Here is a 21,562-nt window from a genome sequence, read left to right as displayed (position 1 = left end):
TCTAGTTGTATGATATATATACATGAATCTATAATAGAATTATTATATAGATTCATAATTTAGGACTTCTATCACAACACGTTGCAATGATTCATTGATTTTGGAGTGTAGTTTAATGATATTATCTTCTTTTTTTTTTTCTTTTTTTTTTTCCTTGTTGATATTAGCTTTCTCAATCTATCGTGACAAACTCACAATCAAAGAACATGTACAACGTGGCAGAACAAGCGGATTGTGCACTGTACAGCGTGGCTTCTTGTCGACAAAACCAATCCTAATCCCTTATCCAAGTCGCTTTATATATCTTAACCGTCCATCTTCAGTTCTTCACCAAGGGCCCAGATACTTAATACTGTGCACGTGGGCGTATTCTGAGTCGCGAAACCGACACATCTTCGACAGGCTTCCACCACGTGGATTTCCTGACATTACCGACTTTCGCTTACTCCGCACGGCAGGAATCGCCGTCCAAATATATCGGGGACCCTCTGCGCAGCGTTTCGCCCGTCCCCTGCTCTCTCGGAGCCTCCGATTTTTTGCTTCCAAGGAATTTGTATCTTCTGCTGCAGAAATTCTAGAAATCGGACTTTATAAAGCGGGAAAAGAGAAAAACACGAATTAAATGTTGCAGCGGTTCGTTGACAACGTCCTCGCCGTCACAAAAGAGTGAGCCCACCCCTTTCCCAAATCCCATTTTGTTCTTCTTCTACCGCATGTATATAGGTATACTGATTTGAATAGTGTGATATATGTATTGATCTTGATGTGAATGGTGGAAGTGGCCTTCATAGTTTCATTTTTTTGATTACATGAAACTAGAAATGGTTGACGTGACATTTATTATGGTTTTTTTTTTTTTTTTTGTAAAAAATTTGGGTTTTTATAATTGGTTCTATATATAGAACGCTTTGATGATTCAATGAGCTGGGTCATTAAATCTAATTTCGATATCTGGGTTTTTTTTTTTTTTTTTTGGGGGGGGGGGGAGGAGAGTTGTATTGATTTCTAACAGTTAAAAAATTGTGTTCTAAATTAAGCGCAACAATATTCTGTGAATGTTTTGTTGTACAAGGGCAATTCCGTTCTTGAACATCAGTGGCCTCTAAATGACTGGAATTAGATGAGAGAATTTTACCCTTTTATGTACTTGAAGGACATCCTTATAGCTATCTTTAGAACGATGGAAAAGTTGATTTTTTGGGTCTTGTTAGTGATGAGCAGTCCAGGCAACCCATCTTGATTTCTTGTGATCATACTCGCAGGGTTTTTGTTGACTAAGTTATTTAGTTACCACATATTAGCTGCATTTGATAGTCTTTGCAGTTGGACTGGGAGTACACTCTGTGTCTGTATATGGTGAAGGTTGCATATCATATAAATGTATATGATGCCTGTGTTTGATCCTCATCAGAAGTAGGCCTTGGTGAAAGTTTTGGGACTTCCAGAAACAAATATATAGATCGTTTTGACCGGTTTCACATGTTTTTAGTGAGTTTGAAATGCCAATTCACCATTTTTGTCCTTCCTTGTTTGAGATTATAAGTTCTCTATGCTCCACTGCATTTTGCACGTTTTGGTTTATGGTGTTTTTTTTTTTTTTTTTAAAATAATAATTAATAATCAAGTTTTAACTTTTCCAGTTGTGGGGGTTTCCTGTTCAGGTTCTTATCCAAATTATCTGTAATTTTTCTATGCTGTCTTCAGAATTGCTAATAACAGGGGTTTTGGTTGATTTTCTGCTTTACTAGTTTGAGAGTATTTGGGTGTTACTGAGGTTTATATTTTCTGATATTATGTTACCAATTTATTTTTTATTTTTTATTTTTTATTAAAGCATATTTTTTCTTTTTCTTTGTCATGATATGACAAATTTGCTTTTTTGTTTTTATTTTTTAGTGCAGGTCAGTAAAGACATTCACTTATGAATCTCTGAACAATATTGTGAGGCTGATCAATGGAGTGTCAGCACTTTTGTTGACCATTTTACCAGGGAAGGCTACTATCCTTGAAGGTATCCATGGCTGGGAGCTTAAGCCAAGCTTTCGTGGACCTCGATTTCCACGCTGGATGGAAAAGTAAGTTTTTACTAGTTTGGTGGTAAATTCTTTTATGAAATTTTTCTGCACCAGAACTTGCATGGGGAATTGATATCTTTCATTTTTGAACAAAATGGACAGACTTAATAAAAAATACAGGATGGATAAAGTTATTTAACTAATTTCTGAGGAGTACTTTTTGAATAATGGAAATTTGAGTTTTTAATTTGTTGAAAGTGAGGTTACTTAGTTCTTTTTCTTCTCTCTGACTGTCTTTGCAATGAGCATAATTTTCTACATTTCTGGCGTGCATTCGATTACTTCACAATCACCCCCATCCCCCTCAAAGTTGAGTATCAATACTCAACATCTAGACCATAAAGCTTTCCTATGGTATGCGGTATGCCAATATAGGCAGGTTTCTTATCTATTCTACATCACAAGGTAGCTAAGTTAGAATAAACCCATTTCCTAGATCTTGGATTGGATGTTTCTACTAACTTACATGTGAAAATGGGCATGTGTTGAGTATTGTTGTGTAGTTGGACCAACTCTCTCCATAATTTATCTTCACAAAATAAGCTCATACATTGATGTGAAATTTTCATGTACTTGCAAGTGCATGAATCGTTTTCAAATATAGTTTTGTAAGTGTGAGGTCAAACCCATAGGGAATTGGATTAATTTAAGAAAACCAAATAGCTCTAAACCAATTAAATCTTAATCTAGTTAGAAAAATGAGTGATTTTAATTAAACTATTTTTTTTTTTTTTGATAAGTATTTTAATTAAACTAAAATTGATCGTAAAAATATGCAATAAATAAACCAAAATAATCAAAAGGTAAATTTTATTAAGTGACAAATTACTAATGTGTAGGAATTCACACTCATCAATTCATAGCAAAATATATCTATGGTCATCAATTTCTTTGAAACTTTCTTCATAACAATCTTGATTTTTATCACGTTGCCATAGATAATAAAATATTCTCATTAAGGTTCTATAAGAATCTCGTGCATGTTTTCTTACTTATCAAAAAAAAAAAAAAAAAAGAATCTCGTGCATGTTCTTCTTCACTTAAAAGAATAGAATCAAATCATCCAATGTATCCGTTTATAAAACAAATCACAATGGATATCCAATTTTAATATTTTGAAATGAAAATCCAAGCAATTAATTATCTTATAAAAATAAAATAAAAATCCAAGCAATTAATTAATGGAGATTATCCCAAATCACGAGAAAACATGATTAAACTCATATCCAAGACTCATCTCCTTAATTAAATTGAAGCAAGAACATTTAAATATCAAAGCTAATTTATTCAGAAAATATCAAATCAAATAAACATATATTTGCTACTTATTGATGAGACTTCATCCTTGACCTTAGTTGGGGATTTAGCCTCTCATGTAAATAAAAATAATCACAATCATAATTGAATCCATTGAGTTTGAGAAGCTTACGAAAATGTTACACCAAAAGAAATAATAGAAATCCCAAAGTACTGCACCGTGGTTGCTGTCTTTCTTGTTTGCGCTATGCGGCATTGGCTCTGCTCAAAATCCGATTCCCTCTTTGGCTCTGCGGCACTCTCCTCTTATAGAGAAAGAAAACCTTCCTCTGTAGTATTCGTATTCAGAATTTGCCTCGAACCCTTTTTCTTGTTAGTTTCGTATTCCATGCTGCTTTTGACTTCTTTTCTTTCATGCTTCTTTCCTTGATGGCCTACGAGAATCTTCTATTCTTTATAGTCCGTTGTGTTTCTCCTGCATCTCCTTGGCCTTTCTTTCAACAACATATTATGGGTCAATCCTCCAATCTTGGGTCCCACACATTTTTATTTCTTTTATTTACTTCTCCCACTTAGGCACTTGGTGAGACAAACTTTTCTCTTCTCTTGTTTTGGCCGTGGGCCCCACTTTTCCTTCACTGGTTTGCTGCATTTTTGGGTCATTACTGCAAATTCCACCAACTCTTTTAAGCTATTATCAATAGCCTTTGTTCCCATGTGGCAAATGTACATGCTGATCCATGAGCCCATTTTATTATCAAATCCCGAATTTATTACTTAGCTCTACTTCACACTTGGTTTTGGCCCTCAATATGTCAGAATTTGGTATTCAACGTGAAATCACAAATTGTTCTTCACTGAGTTATCTTTCCAACGCATCTGGCCTTGTTTTGATCCGAATTTTGAGTTATGCTCAGAACAGCACTCAAGGTTCATTGCGGAGTTGTAGGATCAACCTTGGTTTTCTTAATCTAATCTCTCCAATTTTTCCTTCTTTATTTGCCAAACTCCTGGGATACCTACAAAACATAAAAATCAACATAATAAGATTAAATAAAATATAAAATAATCCAAACAGCGTATGAATTAAGCATATCAAATACACACTATAACGCGCACATCATGCATGCTAGGGGATACTGCTTTAAATTTATGACTTTGAACAGGGTCTTGTAAGAACTTGCTTTCCTGTGATAGAAGATTGAATTTAATGAAAGTGTAAAACTGAGAGGTAGATTTCTTATTTCTTTCTCAATCTGACTGGAGTAAGATTCTATCTTTTTGTTGCTACTTTGTAAGAAAGATGCCAAGAAGATTCTTGCTGTATAAACTTATAACACAAACTGGGAGAGTGAGGGACAAATAAGCTTCCCTACAAGTTTCGTCATTGTCCTCATCTACAAAATCAATTATTGCACATCCAATATCTTCTCCTACACTCTTGTTACATCCAATAAGTATATTAACAAATTTTTGTGGTGAGAGTGCACAGTCTGACATTCCTATCTCCTTTAATAAATGGAAAGTATATTGGTGTTTTTCAAATTGTGAAGTGCTGGTAATTCATTTTAGCATAAACCTGCTTGTATTCATATTGCCTGGGATGAACATTTTTGTCACTTGTCTCTCTTTTCCTTTTCTGGTTAGGTGTTTCTCTTGTATATGCGCCTTTTCTCTTTTTAATGAAATTCGATTACTTATCAAAAGAATATTTTTGTCACTTGTCAATGGCTATTTCAAACTAATATAGTCTGAAAAGCTTTTGATTTTTCACCCAAGAATAGCACCTGAAGGACTTACGTGGTGATTTTTCTGAACATGTGATAATGTCAATATCTATTCTTTTGTACTTGCATATGGTACCCCCCCCTCCCCCTCCAAATTATTTTCGATTGGGCAATTTATAGTCTTTCTTTCAGCCGATAATTATTGTCATATGACGGCTTCTTTACTTTATATTTGCTGCTGGAACATATCTCAATTGTTGACATTTCTGCTTTTCCTTGATACTATAGTGGTGTGTCCTCTTTCAACCAGTTCATTCATGAGCTTTCTATGGATTCTGATACATCAAGTGTAGATTACTCCTCTGCTGAAGAAGATAGTGACCTAAACATATATCCTGCATCACCATCATCTCAGAGTTCACGAATCTCTGGGGCCAGTACTTTCACCAAGTATGATAGGCAGTGTACAGGATGGATCAGGTGCATATTCTTTTGGATTCTGTTTCCTGCAAAATTGCTTCTGGGAATCCCAGTTCGTCTTTGTCATTTTGTTTATAATAGGGGATCAAAATCCCCTGCTATCTCTGGAAGTCAACAGCATTTACATCCAATTAAGAGAGTGCAAACACTCAAGGACCATCTGCTTCACCGTACCACGGACAGGAGACGTGGAGTCATAGAGGTTTGTGCTTGGACTGCTATTAGTTATGATTCTTGGAAATTGTTGTTTGTTGATCATATGTTTTTCTTGTCTTATGGAAAAGATTTAGATGCATGATTTCCCTTTTGCTTAATTTTCTTGTTATGTCTACCAGGATCTTCATCTAGCAATCGAGATCTTCATAGAAGCTATTTTCGATGTTGTTCATAAGTTAGCTCATTTTATTCTCTCCCCATCAGACGCATTTAGAAAACTTTTGAGATGGATATCATCTTACAATGGGGGTACTGGAGAAAATCATGGTAGTGTTTTGGAAGCCACTGTCACTACAGCTACACTTGGGGAAGATGATCCAGCTCCTACAGAAAGGAATACTACTTTTCATCAGTCTCTAAATACAGATGCTCGGACATGTCAGGATGTCATAACAGAGCTTGGGTAAGGGTTGTTCTCTGCCAACTTCCTGCAAGTTATGTTTCTTTCTGGAATTATTCATATTTTCTGCAAGTTCCTTAATTTTCTGCCTGTATTAGGTACCCATATGAAGCTATCCACGTGACCACTGCTGATGGATATGTTCTTCTTTTGGAAAGAATCCCTAGGTAACAACTTTTCCTGTCAGGTTATAAGTTTATTTGAGTGCATGGTGCCTTATGCCTGCAGTGTGATGTTGCAGACGTGATGCACGGAAAGCAGTTTATCTTCAGCATGGAATTTTGGATTCATCTATGGGGTGAGTTAGTTCTTCTCTCTTTCTTGATTAATTGTAATTTGCACTAGTGAAAAGTTGGTCCAGTTTCTGCAATTGTTGGAAGAAGTGATTAGAAAAACCATGATGTTAATAAAGTTATAACCCTTTTGTGCCTAGCTCCAGCGTATACCCTATTCATTATAAGATATAATTTTCATCTTCAAGTTTGGTCGGAGGTCAATAAGGAGTTGAAAATTGATTGAAGTTTGTAGAAATGTTGAATCTGAGCTCAATAAAACTATTGAATTTTTCTACATAGGTGTTGAACTTGGTAACTAAATATGGGATCAGTCTTTTGAGTTTGTATGTTCATACAAATGTTTAAAATGTTGTCCTCCGTCTACTTGTGACTCCATCATCTAGATGTCGCTGTTGGTTTACCTTTTGCCACCAATGTTTTGTACCTCTTCCCCTCACTCTCATTGCCCTAATATGAACCTTGGGTCATTAAAGCCTTTCTGACTCAGCCTGGCCTGGTGGCCCTACATGACTGGCACTTTGAAAGGCGAAACTCTCGTAGTAGTTTGGTGTCTGTCTTCATGTCATTCATTTTTTTGGTTAACATTTGCATACAAGCTACTATCAAAATATGCACATATCGATTCCTAATTGAGATTTTTTTTGCATTCAGAAAGAGTGGCTGGTTTTGCAGATATTTACTCTGTTTCCTCCCTACCTTAATACATATTTGATGATTGTACGGTTTGCCAAGTGTTTCATTTTTTTGTTCCATATGTACCTGCCTTATAACCAGGTGCCCCCATTAATCTCTTCTCATGAATAATTAGTGCCGGGCAATGTAAATGGTCTTGGCTGCTGTTTGTCCCTTGCCCTTCTTCTCACTTTTGGTGTTACTATGGCCATGTTTGTGCAGAGGATAATTTCATCGAAGAAGTACTTTTCCTAATGTTTTGAATTCCCCAATATACCGATTACCTCGAAATATCACGGATTTTTTTTATAACAGTGAAAAGGAGAAAAAAGGGGAGGGAGGGAAGGAAGTCTTTGGGTTGTTCTACCCTCTTCCCATCGGTTGTATGCATGAGTCGGTTTAGTGCAGACTTGCTCCAATGGTTTGTGAGGGTGACTTGTGAAGCTATTTTTAATTGCTTTTTATCTAAGGCATTTCAGTGTATTGGCAATGTGATTACTGTTTGTTGAAAGTTTCACACCGGCTCTCTGCATGATGGATCCTCATTTCTCTCTCACTTTCTAGGTTGCACCGTTATTATAAAAAGCATTAAAAATGGTAAACCATAGTATGTTGTACTCATCCTTTACACATTCCTGTTTGTTGCACTTGGTCTTCTGGAACCACGTCTTTTTTTCCTAGATAAATATTGCCAAACCTTTATTAGGAGATTGGCTTTGTGATGTATGTATGAAAAATTAGCATTATATGTAGGGAGTTGGCATGTTTGTAAAAATAGCATTTATAGCTATGAAAGGCCTATTTAGAGCATGTTTGCATGTGACGGTATTGATCTTTCCTCGTAGCTCTATTTGTTCTATTTGCTCGTAGCTCGTGTTTGACACTGGCAACCTCTCTCTTTTCTTCAGGTCTTCAATTTTAAACATCAGTAACAGATGATTTCTTTACGTTTCCTTGTATTCCTAATAATTCTCAAACATTGTGTCATATCTTGTGCTTGTATTTTTTTTTTTTTTTTTTTTTTTTTTTTTTTTTTTTCTAATAAGTTAATTTTGTTGTGCTTGTATTTGTTTTCTAATAAGTTGATTTTGTTTTCTAGTTGGGTGTGCAATGGGGTTGTTGGTTCTCCCGCTTTTGCAGCCTTTGATAAAGGTTTGTTATATTTGCATTAAGAGTATGTGGAACTTGCAAAATAATTCAATATATTGAACTATGGATATGCTGTTGCTTGCTTGCTCCGCAGGGTATGATGTTTTTCTTGGGAATTTGCGAGGTCTGGTTTCTAGGGAACATGCTGACAAGAACATTTCCTCACGACAGTAAGTTTACATATAAGTCCCATTGTATTGAGTTGTCAGTTTTAATATGGAGTTATACCTTTGAAGATGTCGAGACGGTAATGGTGGTTTTAAGGAAGCGTCTTCTTAACACGTTATATCTATGGATAGCTCCCCATCTTTGCCACCTAGGTGTTTCTACTTTTGTAGACTTTCTTAATTTATTAGTTGTTCCTCCTGTTTAGGGGCTCTCTTGTATACTTCCCGTGTATTAGGGTTGCGCCCCTCTGCGCTTTTTTATTGAATTTTAAATTACTTATCAAAAAAAAAAAATATGGAGTTATACCTTTGGTTCATTTGCATCCTTTAAAGTTTATGGTTGGGAAGGAGGAGAATGGGACTACATTATTTCAGAATTCTTAAATAATGTGCCACCACTGTAGTAGGGTAATGCTGTATCTAAATGTTAGCATCAATGCAGGTACTGGCGATACTCCATCAATGAGCATGGGACTGAGGATATTCCTGCAATAATAGAGAAAATTCATGAAGTGAAAACCTCGGAATTGAAGCTTAGCCATCCTGATCTCGAGCAGGAAACTGATGATCAGCTTTACAAACTTTGTGCAGTCTGCCATAGCTTAGGAGGAGCTGCTATGTTGATGTATGCTATAACACGCCGAGTGGAAGAAAAGCCCCACAGGCTATCTAGATTGGTTTTATTATCACCCGCCGGATTCCATGATGATTCTACTTTTGTCTTCACGGTGGTGGAGCATCTTTTCCTTATGTTGGCTCCTTTTTTGGCACCACTTGTGCCTGCCTTCTACATACCAACCAGATTCTTCCGTATGCTACTCAACAAGTTGGCTAGGGATTTCCATAACTATCCTGCAGTTGGAGGGCTAGTTCAAACTCTGATGAGCTATGGCGTTGGTGGAGACAGCTCAAATTGGGTTGGCGTGTTAGGGCTACCTCACTACAACATGAATGATATGCCAGGAGTTTCATTTCAAGTGGCTATCCACCTTGCACAGATGAAGCGTAGCGGGAAGTTTAAAATGTACGATTATGGGAGTGCATCCGCTAACATGGAGGCCTACGGATCTCCTGAGCCATTGGACTTGGGTGAATTCTATTGGCTCATTGATATTCCCGTTGATCTGGTTGCCGGACACAAGGACAAGGTAATCCGGCCTTCGATGGTAAGAAAGCACTATAAATTAATGAAGAATTCTGGTGTGGATGTATCATATAATGAGTTTGAGTATGCCCACTTGGACTTCACCTTCTCCCACCATGAGGAACTCTTGGCATATGTCATGTCCCGCTTGCTGCTTGTGGAGCCTGCTAAGAAACAGCCATCTACTCGGAGGGCTGAGAGGTTGAAGAAAAAAGGACAGGTTAATAGCTAAAAACCCATGCATTATTTTTTTATTTTTTATTTTTCGTTTAAAAAAAGAAAAAAAAAGCATTTCAGGTTTAGGCATGTTATATCTGTGGTAGATGGTTGATTAGATTTATACCTTTAGTGGGTACAGTTTTATACTTTGAATTCAAAAGTTGTATTACATCGTGTACACTGAAAGCACGATAACTGTTGTACGTGCCTTACTCATCTTTCCCATCAATTTTATCGAGGGAAATGATTTTCTTGAAAGGTTATGCTTGGATTGGGTTTGTACTCAAAACAAAAGTTGTCCATCATACAATGTTTAAACTTTCTCGATTATTACATCTTTTTATTGCTTCAATAGGATTCCTTGAGGTGTTCTTGAATCTTGATTGGTAATAACCAGTGTTTGTAATGTATTGGAACTTTCCTGGGTTTGACTCCCTAAACATGTAATGCTCCTTTTTCTTTTTTCTTTTTTGTTTTAGGCAAGATAAGAGTTGTAATACATTAATTAAGAAGGTAATAATAACAAAAAAAAAAAAAAAAAATCCTGGGAAATACGAGGAAAAACCAAAAATTGAAAGAGCAAGACTTCCTACAATCACCCCTAACTAACAAATACAATACCAATGAAATGCATTAATTGATTGTCTTATGGAGACTTCAATCCTTGTTTCCTTCATCATGGAAGGCTAAGAAATTGCTAACTATCGAGTCAAACAAAGTAATAAGACCTAGAGGAAGTGAAGAGACTCTAGTTGACCAAAATCGGTTTTATTTTTCTTTCACTAATTGGGAACCACTAATACAGTCTATCATGAGGGGTATTTCGGTATTCTTAAAAAACAAAACGAGAAATGATACACTTACATTTTCTATATATATCTTGTACATCTACGTACAATCAAGTTTCGAATCTACTATTAAATTTATAAAGCCCAATGTGAATATTATAGGTAGATTTAAAAATGAGATCTACAAGAGATGTATAGGGGATGCAAAAATATCATTTATAAAAATAAAAATAGAGAGATTAGAGCCAAGTTATCTGATTCCCGAGATTACCAAAGATAGATTGAGGGAAAAAAGTCTACCCTAAGGACTATCTCAGTACAACGTGGAGACTATTGCGATATGTTGTTTTTATTGTGTAATGTTTGTCCCAACTGTCTTGGTTTATTGATGCGGGTTTAATGTCATGTTTACATTGTGTATGTTTTTGTTTATTGCCATGTTCGGTTGTGCGGGATGTTGTTCAATTCATTTGAAAATTACCCAATAGGTGAAAAAAAAAAAACTTAAAATTGAAAGAGTAATGCTATACATCATCCCCTTATCCTCCTTTTGTCCTCCCAAATTTGATGTGGCTCTTAAAATCACCATTAAATTTATGATAAATCATTATTGAATTTTGATCCAATGGTGATTTTAAGAGCCACATCAATTTTGGGAGGATAAAAGGTGGACAAGAGGATGATGTGTAGCATTACTCAATGCCTTAATCATTATTTTCTGTTTCCCGAAATAGTTTGCCATACACTTTTTAAATGATAAAACAATTTTCTATTTTTATTTTTTAAAACAATTCTAAAAAACAAGTAAAAATGATTTGCCAAACGAGCCCATAGTAATGCAAAAGGTCCAGGTAAGCTTCCATGGGGAATGACTGGGTCCTAGGCCCACTACACCATGCTCCCGGGTTGATTAAACCGCTGAATTGAACTTGAATTGTTGAAACGCAAACAAGTCAATTTTAACTTTTATAGAATCAAAATAAACGGTGGATTGGCTTCTGATGCCGCTTAAGTTCAATAAGAAACCGAGCAGTAACTTTTCCTTGAAAATTGAAGAAGGAAAGGAAGAGAAAGTATAACACAATTGTTAATCATCTAGGTTTTCTTTGAGATTTTGTATGGATTATGAATGTATGATTGGATGGATTATGGATTGTAATGAGAAAATGGATATGAGGAATCTGGAATGGAAAGATTACATGAACTGGCCAATTTTGAGCATTGGACCAACTTCCACCTACAAAGGTTAAGCTACATACTACAATTTACAACAAAACAAGATACAAGATTCTGAGCGAGAAGCCCAATATACCATGCCTCTATTTATACAAAACAACCCAACTGTATTAACAACTGCCCAGCCCACTTGAATGCCACCTAAGCTCAATTTGTTATCTACCCACTCACACTCACGTGCTCAAAGGAAGCATCTCTTTTATTAGACCTGTTACAGAATGTGCGAGGAAGAATGGTGATGGCTGTTTCTCAGAAATGGGGATATATTCGGATCATCACCGGCACCATTCTCGGTGGTGTTCTCGGCTTCTACGTTATGCACCGCCTCGAAACTAGCTACAAGGTCAGCTCAGCTCAGCTCCCCCAATTTCTAAACCCTCCTTTTGGTTGCTGATAAACCTTAAGAAATGAAAAAAAACCGATTTGTACTGAACTTTTTTGTTGTTGTGAAAATAGGAGAAAATGAATGAGAGATTGAAAAAGTATGAAGCCGAATTGAAGAAGAAAGAGAAGATCAATGAGCTTGAAGAATCCATGTAGCTTTGGAGTCTTGTCGAAATTTTCTTACTTGTGTTTTTTTTTAATTTTTTTTTATTTTTTATTTGATACTGTTTGGTTGCTGAGAAAATGCGGGAAAAGGTGAAGGAACTGAAATTTTGAATCATTGTTTTATGTTGTTTGCTCAACTAAATTAGTAATTTAGGCTTCGTGATAGTATTGGGTTCAATTTTATTGTGAGGTTTAGTTTCAAAGACTTCTTTTTGGGCCAAAAGAGCAGCTTTTTGTGTTTTTTTTTTTGTCTTTTGGTTGCTGAAATTTGATGGACTAGGGCACAAGGTGTGAGGCAGGAGATCAAGAGGGCTTGCTGTGTTGAAGCAACTCCATCAGACTGAGAACCAAAAGGTAAAAGATTCTCTCTTTGCGGTATTCAGTTTTGATTGAGTGCTGGATCACAGTAAGCAGTTTTTGATGGCGCTATTGCATTTACTAGGTTTGAATATTTTAGTTTGCATCCCTTGAATATGTTTTGCTGTTATTATATTAGAAAATATAATAAAGGGGATCCAAGACTTAATAGAGGATACCCCTCGTAAGCTTAAGGGTACAAGGGAGCTTCTGAATTTGGAATGCTCCTTTAATTATGATGCGAAGGGGGCATCATCTAGGCATGGGAAAGGCAAGGTTCATGCTTGATAGTGTTTGAGGGTTTTGGGCTTTGTTGTCTCTTAGGGCATGGTACACAGTCTTGCTGTTTGTTTGCCACTTATTAGCTTCTTTCTTTATGTGTCATATGTACGTAGAAATTACTCAAGAAAATTTAGTTGGTTGATCACTGGTTTTGTGTACCTTGAGTTCATAGACAATCCTTGAAGTGCATATGTACATGGATTTAGCTTAGGTGCTCTAAATAAAATACAGGATATCTCTTGTAATTTTTTTAACTGTCCAGAATTAATTCCACTCTCTCTCTCTCTCTCTCATGGAAAACTTGAAATTAAATCTGGAGCATTGAAAAAATTACCGAAATTCTCTTATAGTTGTTCTACAGCGCCTAAGCCAAATCTTATGTACATATGCTCTTTTGATGTACGATAATGGTTATGAGAGCTAGCATAAGAATGACAGGACCAAGGAGTATGCCTCTTTAGGATACAATTGGTGCTTCTTCTAGGTGTACTAGGGCCTCAATTTATACATTTTACTTCCCTGAAAGGATAATACAAAGTTTTGTGTTCATTGTTCTTTTTTACATCCCATGTACTTTGCTTGCATCTTTTTGGCATTTCCAACTGGCAAAAGTAAAATTTTATTTAGTTCATTCTGGTGGCCACTTAAGGGTTCTGTTTGTCCAAAATGATCTAGATTCAATATCTGCACAAGTCTATCAGTTATCAGGAATGTAATCACTAGCCCCAAACTTTTCAAGGAAGTTCTCTCTGATGAGGCAATGCTTTAATACTAGTGCATGGTGAATAGGAAAAGATTATCTTGAGATTTTAGTGATTTGGGTTTTTGGGTGAAAATGTTTAGGAGGATCTTTGGTATTCTCGGGTTAAACTTCTTTAGTGTCCTCCCTCTCTGAGATTTTGTCCCTAAGGAGTTCGATCCAATATATGAAACATGACAATTCTGCTCACTTAGAAGTCCCAACACGTGGGAACAGGAACGTGATCTGTGTTTGGTATTTTATTGACAAAGTAAGCGGATGAGCTATAGACAGTTCCTCAGAAATGAAGAAAGAGGAATTCATTTTATGAATTTCAATGAGATTTTGAGGGGAGTGAATTGTGTCCTTTTCATGAGCTCAGGTAAAGTGCACCGTCCTGTGTTTAGGAATCATCAAGATGGAATCCTAGTAATAACGTTGAGTGGGCAAAACTATTCCATTGTTGTTGAAGAGCTTATCTTTATTTGCTTGAAGTTGTACACATCTCTGGGTCAATTGTTATTTCTGATTGTCATGTACATGGAATGATAGCGAATCAACATTTGATTGCTTAAAAAAGATCCTCAATTGCACAGAAATTGATACTGGTAATGTCATAAGAATGGAATATATCAACTAGTTATTGTGCCAAAAGCTTTGAAGAGCATGATTTGAATTGATAGAAACAAAGTAATGTCTTGATGACATCATGTTCTGCACCTTCAAATGGAAGATACCGTGTTTATGTGCGTACACTTTTTTTTTTTTGCTGTCTTTTTCAAAATCTCGTTCTCTTTGTCCTTTCCTTTTGTTATGGATATACTTTATCCTCGTCTCTTGTGCTAGTAAGCAACATTCATGTGTTACTTGACAAAGTGCGAGGTACTATAAAATTTCACAATAAGTTTTTGGCGCCGTTGTTGGAGAGTTGTTATTATTTTTGAAAACGAAGCAAGTCTAATTTGATTTCATCTTTCTATTAGTTGTAGTTAGGATTTTTAATTTGCTTTGTAGAAAAAAAAATTATTATTCTTGCTTTTAGGATTGTTAATAATTTCAACTTTGCTTTGTATAAATGTTTTAGTGCATGCTTGGTTGTTGATAAGTGAACTTGGAACTAACTTTGATCCTGAAATCGAAAGAACGTTTAGAAGTAGATTGAGAACACAAGTCGGGTTGGTAAATTGTGTTGAGATGGGAGATAATATTGAGAAGGATTTTCTCGAAATCTATTCTACCTTTAAGTTTCAAATTTTTTATGATGAGTCAGTGCGTCGTAGGCTTTTTCCTTTCTCCTTGAAGGAGAAGGCAAAAGAATGGTTGAATTCCAGTGTGTCCGGTTCCATCACTTCTTGGGAAATCCTTGTCAGTAAGTTCTTGAACAGATTCTTCATTTTCCAAAACCAATGCACTTCGTCGCGAGATAACCTATTTTTCTCAAGAGGATCATGAGAAATTCTGTGAGAGTTGGGAGAGGTTTAAGGACTTGCTTTTTTGAAATGTCCCCATAATGAATTTGAGATTTGGCATCTCATCAAATACTTTTACAACGGTTGATCCAATCTAACCGTAATATGATCGAGTCCATGAATGGTGGAGGCTTTTTAAGCCTTACGGACAATCATGCATATAAGTTTCTTAACAATTTTTCTGAAAGTTCTCAACAATGGGATTTTATAGTCGTAGGAACAAATCTTCTAGCCTCCCTAAGAAGGGAGGCATTTATGACATGAAGGAGGAGGCCGATTTAAGGGTGAAACTTGATTCCCTTGTAAGGTCGAGGCTTTTTATTTAAGCCGATTGGTGAATTCTGCCAATATTCCCCAAATCGAAGGTTGCTCCTTGTGTGCTAGTCCTATGCATTTGGGCCAAAATTGTCCTTGTCATCCTCTGTCGAGTGTTCGATAGAGCAAGTCAATGCCTTTAATGACTTTAGGAAATAATTTGGAGGGCCATTTTCGGAGATTTATAATCCAGGGTGGTAGAATCACCACAATTTATCTGAGGCAAAATCAACCGCTTAATCAAGGAGGGTTTCCTAATCAAGCTCAAAACCAATACCCTCATGGATTTCATGCACTGCCTCTCATCATCTTCCTCTCTCCCAACCCTCTGGTGCCACCACCTCCACAACAATCTTCGTTGGAGGGCACTCTCAAGTCTTTCATGCAAATGACCGGCCAATCCATTCAAGAACTCAAGAAATCGAGTTTGGCAACCAATCAAGTTATACAAGAGACTATAAATGCCGCTATGATCAACGATCAAGCTATTGCCAAGTTGGAAGGCCAGTCGGTCAATTAGCCAATTATATGGTTGAGAGAGAGAGGTAAGTTCCCTAGTCAAGTTGTGCCTAACCCGAAAGGGCAGTTCATTATTGGAAAATCCTCTAGCTCTACTCAAGAGCTGGAGCATGTTCAATCCGTTGTAATCCTTAGTTTAGGGAGGCAAGTTGACAACAAAGTGTCTATGCCTGTTGAAGATGACCCACTGAGGTCAGAGAAAGAAGGAAGTCAAAGCAACCTTGTGAAAGTTCCAGAACCTACTCCTTCCCATCCCATTGTTGATAACCTCCCTACTAGGAACTTTGTTCTTAGAGCTCATTTTCCTGAGAGACTAATAGCGCCCCCAAGAAAGGTGTACAATTTGGAGATATTTTAGAGGTGTTTAAGCAAGTTCATATAAACATCCCATTCCTTGATGCTATCCAACAAGTGTCTTCCTATGCTAAGTTTCCTAAAGATCTTGTCACAATAAAGAGGAAGACAAACGTTTTCAAAAAAGCGTTATTGACTGAACAAGTTAGCTTCATTCTTCAATGCAAAGTCCTTATTAAATATAAGGACCTTGATTAGTTGATTGCTCTACAATTTCTTGGACAATAGGTGACAATCTCATTGAGCGGACTTTGTTAGACCTAAGGGCGAGTGTCAACTTACTGCCTTATTCGGTTTACTTACAGTTGGGATTGGGAGAATTGAAACCCACTTCAGTTAGCCGAGAGATCTATGAAAAGAATAGTAATTGAACACAGAAGTCTCTCTCTCTCTCTCTCTCTCTCTCTCTCTCTCTACCAAACCCTAGGTCTCTTCACTGTTTTTGTCTAGGGGGAGGGAGGCTCCCCCTCCCTCCTCCTCTTCCGGTTCTCTTTTTGTTTAGATCTAGGTATTTCTCTTCTTCCTTTTGGTCTTTTTTTGGGTTTCTCAGCTTTTGGGGTAGATCTGCGGTGGTTGGGTTTTCGTCTGCCCTCACGCGTCCAGTCTGAGGCTTCACCGGCTTTTTTCGGTCTGTTTCGTCGTCGGAGTTTTTGTGGTTCGCCGCCGCGCCGGTGTGCGTGGCTTTTGCTTCTTGGGGTGTAGATCTACGGTTTTTTGGCCCTCTTCTTCATGCACGGGCCTCACGGGTGGAATCTCTGCCGTCTCTGGCTCTTCCCCGTCGTCGGGTCTGCCGCGGGTGGCCGCCACGCGCCGTTCCGGCACGCGTGGCCGTGTGTGATCCGGAAGTTTGGGTGTTAGATCTACGGCGTTTGGGTCCTTTCCTCCACGCACGCGCCGCTCCGTTGGCTTCACTGGCATTTTCCGAGTCGTCTCCGGCTGGTTCTGGGTGGCGAAACCACGCGCAGTCGCCGGAGGCCGCACGTGGCAGTCACACGCTGTCGCCACTGCATTTTTTTAATTTACTTGTAGCTTGGGTTTTTTCTTTGTAATTCGGGATTTGGGTGTTTCTTGTGGGTTTTTTCTTTATTCGGGTTGTGTGGGTATTGGGTTTTTATTGGGCTTAAGGGTTTTTTTTTGTATTTTGGAGGATTTTATTGTATCTTGGGTTTTTTTGTATTTTGGGGGTTTACTATTGCTCCTTGGGTGTTTGGTGGGGGTTTTTATTGTACTTTGGGTCTCATGTGGTTTTGGGGGTTGTGGCCTTGTGGGTTTTCTTGAGTTTTTTATGTGGGCTATTGGAGTTTTTTTGTATTGTGGGTAGTCTATTGTATCTTGGGTTTTTCTATATTATGGGGGGTTACTTTTGTATCTTGGGTGATTGATGGGGTTTATTATTGTATTTTGGGTCTCATGTGGGTTTTGGGTGTTGTGAGTTTGTAGTTCCTTGTGGGTTTTCTTGGGTTTCTATGTGGGTTAGCTGAGTTGCTCCTGCGTATACTTCCTGTGTACTTGGGGCGCCTTACGCTTTTTTAATGAAATTTTCTTACTTATCAAAAAAAAAAAGAGAAAGAGATCTATGAAAATCCCTAGAGGTGTCGTTGAGGATGTTTTGATCAAGGTTGACAAATTCTATTTTCCTTTGGACTTCATAGTCCTTGACACTCAACCTGTTAAAAATTCCGACATACAAATTCCTATTATATTGGGGCATCATTTCTTAGTTACAACTAATGCCCTGATCAACTGTAGGACTGGTGTGATGAAGATATCTTTTGGAAATGTCTGTATGATTGATAATCTAGTTCATGAGACTTTTATTCAATCAAGTATTGAGGATCCTTTGGAGGCATGCCTTACTTAATTTGGATGTAATTTGGACATTGATGAGTTAATTGAGCAAGTTGATGCATTATTAAATTCTGCTCTTGTGATGAGTACTGATTGATGGCAGCCCAAAGTGATATCGCTTACTCCATGACCACCACTTCCCCCTGTCGTAGAGCCACCCAAGTTGGACCTGAAACTACTACCTAAAACTCTTAAGTATAAGTTTCTTGGTCCTTGTATTGTTGCTTGGGATCATAGCTTCCAACCTGGACGATACTCTGGAACAAAAACTGCTAGATGTCTTGAAAGAGCATAAAGAAGCTATATGGTGGTCTATTGAAGACATTAAAGGAATTAGTCCCTGCGTGGAAATGCATAAGACCCATTAATTAATATCTAGAACGTTACAATGAGGGTTTTGGTTTTGAGCTTGATTAGGAAACCCTCCTTGATTAAGTGGTTAATTTTGCCTCAAAGAGAAATTGGGGTGATTTCGCTACCCTGGATTATAAGTCTCCGAAAATGGCCATCCAGATTGTTTCCTAAAGTCATTAAAGGCATTGACTTACTCTATTGAACACTCGGTAAAGGATGACAAGGAAGGACAATTTTGGCAAATGCATAAGATTAGAACACAAGGAACAACCTTCGATTTGAGGAATATTAGCGGAATTCACCGATAGGCTCAAAGAAAGAGCCTCGATCTTATGAGAAAGGGAATCAAGTTTCCCCCTTAAATCAGCCTCCTCCTTCATGTCATAGAGGTCTCCCTTCTTAGAGGCACTAGAAGACTTGTCCCTATGACTCGAAAAATCCCATTGTTGAGAACTTTCAGACAACTTGTCAAGAAACTTATATGCATTATCGTCTGTAAGGCTTAAAAAGCCTCCACCATTCATGAACTTGATCATATTACGGTTAGATTGGTTCAAACCGTTGTAAAAGTATTGGATGAGATGCCAAATCTCAAATCCATGGTGGGAACATCTCAAAAGCAAGTCTTTAAACCTCTCCCAACTCATAGAATTTCTCTTGCTCCTCTTAAGAAAAATCCGTTATCTCGCGACGGAGTGCATTGGTTTTGGACATAGGGAATAATTTGTTCAAGAATTTATTGACAAGGATTTCCCAAGAAGTGATGGAGCCGGACACATTGGAATTCAACCATGCTTTCGCCTTCTCCTTCAAGGAGAAAGGAAAAACCCTAAGTCACATCGACTCTTTAGAAAAATTATGAAACTTAAAGGTAGAACAGATTTTGAGGAAATCCTTCACATGTTGGTAAGGATCCTCATGGTCAAACCTATGGAATAATGGTAGGAGTTGAATAATATGAGGCTTCAACTCAAAGTGTGTCGCGGTGGTTGTGGGCAACACTATGCAAGACGGAGGGTTGGTAGCAATGGGTGAAAACAACTCCCTAAGAATTATACCTTCTTCTACATTCTTGGTATTATCTGTAATCTCAACAGAATTTACCGACCCGACTTGAGTTCTCAATCTACTTCTAAATGTTCTTTCGATTTCGAGATCAAAAGGTGTTAGTTCCAAATTCAATGATTGACAACCAAGCATGCAGTAAAACATTTATACAAAGCAAAGTTGAAATTATAAACAATCCTAAAAGAAAGTAATAATATATATATAACCAAGCAAATTAAAAATCCTAACTACAACTAGTAGAAAGATGAAATCGATTTTGGCTTACTTTGTTTTCAAAAATAATTACTCCCCAGCAACGGTGCCAAAATCTTGTGAAATTTTATTGTAACTCGCAAGTACAAGCATAGGAAAAACCATGATAGAAAGCACTATCATGAATAATGGTTAGCTGATAATTGTTTAATTTAACATCCTGAACTTCTGTATTGAAAATAGTTGAACTATGAAGCCACGACCATCTTTTTAAGTGGATGCATTTTAAATTGTTCATGTAGATTTATTTGCTTTCATACTGATGCCTGAGAGGATCCTATTTCTGAATCGTAGTAGTAATTAAACGTTAATCCCGAGCATGCTTTTCTCAGTATTCATCTTATGCTCATTTTTTTTTTTTTTTTTTTGTTATCGTATTCTGATGTATGAGTGAGTTTACAAGCACTGCTTAACAAAGGCTTGGACAATTACTTGCCAGATTTAACTACAATCCCCTCGTCAAGAGAAATATAAGTTGCATGTTGTTGCAGATGTTGCTTCAGGAGATCTTTGCTTTCAGCAAATCCCCTATAAAATGGAGTGTCAAGCTATTTGAAGAGGCATGGTTGTGACTGTCCAGTTTTGCGCCAGTATCAGCAGAAATTTGACTGTCAATTCTGTGAACTTGTAATTGGATATCATGTATTCTAGATTTGATTGGATGCATCTAAGTTTTTGTCATTTTGTAGGTTTTAAAAAACAAAATTAAGAACAAAAAAGTGTCATACGATTTTAGTCTCAATCTGAAGTTTAAGTTTCTATACATTCTTTGTCATGCATCTTTGATATAAGTTGTAAAGGTAAATCCAGAACTTAAGAAGAAACCAAGTATAATTAATGGTACTTAAAGGATTATTGTTAGAAATCTTAGATCAATTTATTTCGCTTTCCGCTTTAGTATACTCTGATGATGATTAGTATAGCATGGTGAATTTAGCTAATTATCAGTTAATTGGTTGATAATACTAAAAGTAACACTCCAAGTTAAAGAAAATATAATATTTAATTTTGGGGGCGATATACAAAAATCCAATAACAAGCCAAAATGTACCCAAAACACTCGGAAAATATTCACGAGATTTTGTGAACTGAATAGAACCAATATTCTAAGACCAAACATCAAGAATACAAGGAGAGGTGGTGGACGCATGGCAATTTAAGGAGGGCTGAGTTTTGTGGACCCACCATGCAGTCAGGGCTTTTTTCCACCTTTACACATACACTAAAGTTTGGGCTAAGGTCTCTATGGATTTCGTTGATGGATTACCCAAGTCACATGGGAAATCTACTATTTTGGTAGTTGTCGATCAATTGACAAATTATAGCTACTTCATTCCCGTAAGTCACCCTTTTACGACCCCCAAGTCGAAAGGGTTTATTTTGAAAACATCTTTAAATTGTTGGAATCCATTGTGCGTGATCGGGATCCAACCTTTAGAAGCCATTTTTGGGGTTTATTTTGAAAACATCTTTAAATTGTCGGAATCCATTGTGCGTGATCGGGATCCAACCTTTAGAAGCCATTTTTGGACTAAACTGTTTTCTCTCCATAGAACTAAATTTAATTTAAATTCAGCCTATCACCTACAAACTGACGGGCTGATGGAAGTCTTGAATGGCACGGTGGAGA

At 37.1% G+C, this 21,562-nt stretch overlaps 2 protein-coding genes across 5 annotated transcripts; both read left to right on the top strand.

Moving 5' to 3' along the window:
- The first annotated feature begins 319 nt into the window (after nucleotides 1-319).
- LOC133865790 (uncharacterized) lies at nucleotides 320-10,154 on the top strand. 3 transcript variants are annotated; one of them, XM_062302265.1, is made up of 10 exons: nucleotides 320-666; nucleotides 1,902-2,075; nucleotides 5,348-5,539; nucleotides 5,651-5,741; nucleotides 5,875-6,158; nucleotides 6,254-6,322; nucleotides 6,397-6,453; nucleotides 8,223-8,275; nucleotides 8,367-8,442; nucleotides 8,882-10,154. In XM_062302265.1, exons 1-10 carry the CDS (start codon nucleotides 623-625, stop codon nucleotides 9,813-9,815), a joined length of 1,974 nt encoding a protein of 657 aa, XP_062158249.1. In that variant the 5' UTR covers nucleotides 320-622; the 3' UTR covers nucleotides 9,816-10,154. The 3 variants fall into 3 exon arrangements, with proteins under 3 accessions (XP_062158249.1, XP_062158250.1, XP_062158248.1); XM_062302266.1 differs by having other exon boundaries at nucleotides 5,413-5,741; XM_062302264.1 differs by having other exon boundaries at nucleotides 5,348-5,741.
- A 1,852-nt stretch (nucleotides 10,155-12,006) lies between these two features.
- Nucleotides 12,007-20,695, top strand: LOC133867376 (uncharacterized). Of its 2 annotated transcripts, none has more exons than XM_062304113.1 (3): nucleotides 12,007-12,169; nucleotides 12,283-12,729; nucleotides 20,424-20,695. In XM_062304113.1, exons 1-2 carry the CDS (start codon nucleotides 12,059-12,061, stop codon nucleotides 12,364-12,366), a joined length of 195 nt encoding a protein of 64 aa, XP_062160097.1. In that variant the 5' UTR covers nucleotides 12,007-12,058; the 3' UTR covers nucleotides 12,367-12,729; nucleotides 20,424-20,695. The 2 variants fall into 2 exon arrangements, with proteins under 2 accessions (XP_062160097.1, XP_062160098.1); XM_062304114.1 differs by having other exon boundaries at nucleotides 20,372-20,695.
- The last annotated feature ends 867 nt before the right edge of the window (nucleotides 20,696-21,562 follow it).

Source organism: Alnus glutinosa, chromosome 4, assembly GCF_958979055.1.
Source record: "Alnus glutinosa chromosome 4, dhAlnGlut1.1, whole genome shotgun sequence".
NCBI classification, from domain to species: Eukaryota; Viridiplantae; Streptophyta; class Magnoliopsida; order Fagales; family Betulaceae; genus Alnus; species Alnus glutinosa.
Note: the sequence above shows the minus strand (reverse complement) of the source record. Positions and strands in the feature narration are given on the sequence as shown.